General features: G+C 44.6%; 1 protein-coding gene across 1 annotated transcript; it reads left to right on the forward strand.

Annotated features, from left to right (window-relative positions):
* Window positions 1–237: 237 nt before the first annotated feature.
* Window positions 238–720, forward strand: LOC147985228 (uncharacterized). The gene has a single exon (XM_087541472.1). The coding sequence runs from the start codon at window positions 238–240 to the stop codon at window positions 718–720; it is 483 nt and encodes a 160-aa protein (XP_087397598.1).
* The last annotated feature ends 1,826 nt before the right edge of the window (window positions 721–2,546 follow it).

The raw sequence follows: 2,546 nt of genomic DNA on the forward strand, positions 1-2,546 counted from the left end.
GCAGGAAGAAGGGTGCTGGTCCGTTGCGTGCTGTTAGTAGTCCCAACCTTCGCCCACCAAAGAGGCTGCTAAAGGACATAGACAAGATCCGTCGCCGCTTTCTCTGGGATCAGGAGAAAGATCTAACCGCAGGGCAGTGCAAAGTTGCTTGGAAAAAAATTGCACGCCAACAGAAAATGGTGGTCTTGGAATCCATGAACTGGAAAGATTTACTAGTGCCCTCTGTCAATGATGGCTATGGCTGTCTTGGCAAAACGAGGATCGACCCTTGTAGTGACTCTGGGAAATGGCAAGTTAGCATCTTTCTGGACTTCTAACTGGCTCACCACACCTTGTCTGGAAGTTCTCTTCCCAGACCTATACAACCGATCGAGGGGCAAGAAGAGATCAGTGCATGATGCTCTTACTAATGACAAATGGATATCAGACCTTAGACAGCCAACAGACATGGACCTGATGCAAAACTTCCTCATTCTGTGGCATGCACTCAGAGATGCAAATATCACTTTGCAGCCGGACACTGATGACAGAGTTTTATGGCGTCTTCAAGGTTCTGGAATATACACCACCAAGTCGGCTTACACAGCTCAGTTTGATGACCTTACAAAAACTGACCACAAGGAGCTGATCTGGAAGACCTGGGCTCCTGGAACGATTAAGGCTTTCTTCTGGCTGCTGCTGCAAAACCGCTTATGGTGCAATGACAGATTACAACGCTGAGGTTGGGAAAACGGGTACTTCTTCTCCCTATGCATGAGAAACTTAGAAACGGCTACCCATCTTTTCTGGGACTGTCCGACATCTAAAGAAATATGGCAGAAAACCTCAGCATGGCCGGGCTGTAGCAAGCTTGCTCTCCTATCTCAAGGCTCTGATGAGCCCTCCGAGCATAGAGTCAAGAATACCCTGCAACAGACAAGGCAAAACCTAAGGGAGAAGCTCAAAACAATGATTTTCCTCGTCACATGGCACATCTGGACTGAGAGGAACAATCGCATCTTCAGAAATGTGCAGAGATCTAGTAGCGACATGTTAGCAGCCATTCGTAGTGACATGGACTGCTGGAAGCTCGCTGGTGCCAAATGCCTCCAGACACCACTAGGAGACCCAGGCTAAAAGATTTTCTCTTCTTTATGCCGATCAAAACTCTTGTAACCACCATGATGAGGCTTCTGATCATGAACGTATTTGCCATCTTCTTCCCCGCTTAATATATGAATGCCAATGGTACATTGGCTCTTTCAAAAAAAAATATTAGAAGCTTCCAGACCAGTTTTGGAAGCTTTCTGACCGTATTTTTTTGTTTCTATTTTTTCTGAACCGGGTTTTTTTGTTATGGCATTTCTTGTCACGAACTGGCTGAACCCTTTTCGTGCGCCCGTTTAAGGCTATTTGTCAAAAAACTCATGCATCTGGAAAAAATTCAAATCCGAGAATTTTTCAGATTTTCTATCTTTATTAGTATTTTTTTCAAATTTCATGAACCTTATCGAATTTTTGAATTTTCATTTTTTGCGATTATTTTGGCAAATCTATGAACTTCTTTCCAACTTCAAGTTTTCTTTCATGCTTTGGCGAATTTTTCAGTTTTTTTTACAAAAGTCAAATGGTCAACCATCACCAATCGACTCGAGCGATCTCTTTCGTTTTCAGGCGAGCGATCTTGCTTGTTGGGCCAGGCGCAATTCATGCGAAAGCACGAGAAATGCTAAGTTGCATTGAAGGCCAATTGGAAGGGGCGCTAGTTGTATGAGTTGTCAAAACAATGGGTATGCACATATGCTGTCAAAAGAAGATGCACACATCGCCCAGTCAAGGAGCATGTGCAAAGGGCCTATTTAGTTGTTTGTACGATTTTCGTGTTTCCCGGGAGCCTGCCCGGTTAGTCTGCTTCAGGATTTGTACGTTCTGGGTTGCGTTCTGTGTGTTTTTTTGACGAACTATATTTACCCCAGCCCGCATCATCTCATGTAGTATAAATTGCACTACAGCGAGCCATCATCTAAGCCGATTCCAGCATTCCCACTGAGCCTAGCTAAGGTGTGCATTGAGCTTCGTGGCATGTACGCCCAATTCCTTTACACTGGTAGGGAAAAAAGAAGGAGAAAAAAATAAAGAAATCTGACTCGACCAACCTCACGCAGCAAACAAGTAGCAACAATACTCATCATCCTTTCCAACACAAGGACTACGAGGATGGTTCTTCGAAAGAAACATCTTCAAAAAGGAAATGATGCGTAAGAACCGCCGTCGTCGGATCTAACTACAGATAGGGCTGACCATTGTGAGGGGTAGAGGGGGGCGGCTTCCTCGGCCCCAAAAATTTAGGGGCTCCGCCCCAGGTATGTAGATAGGTATTTGAGGAGGCATGTACACACTACATACTCCTCCGGCGTACCTAGCAAAGGCGTTCACATATGCAGCTTGCAAAGTATATGAGTGGGCCTGGCCCAAGTAGTTGTTAATTTTGTTTATTATAGAAAGTAGGCCTACACCCGGCTTTACATTATGAAGCCCTTAACTGAAAACAATATGTAAGAACAACA

The sequence above is a fragment of the Triticum urartu genome, chromosome 2A (genome assembly GCF_056163025.1).
Source record: "Triticum urartu cultivar PI428250 chromosome 2A, HENAU_Tu73, whole genome shotgun sequence".
Lineage (NCBI taxonomy): Eukaryota > Viridiplantae > Streptophyta > Magnoliopsida > Poales > Poaceae > Triticum > Triticum urartu.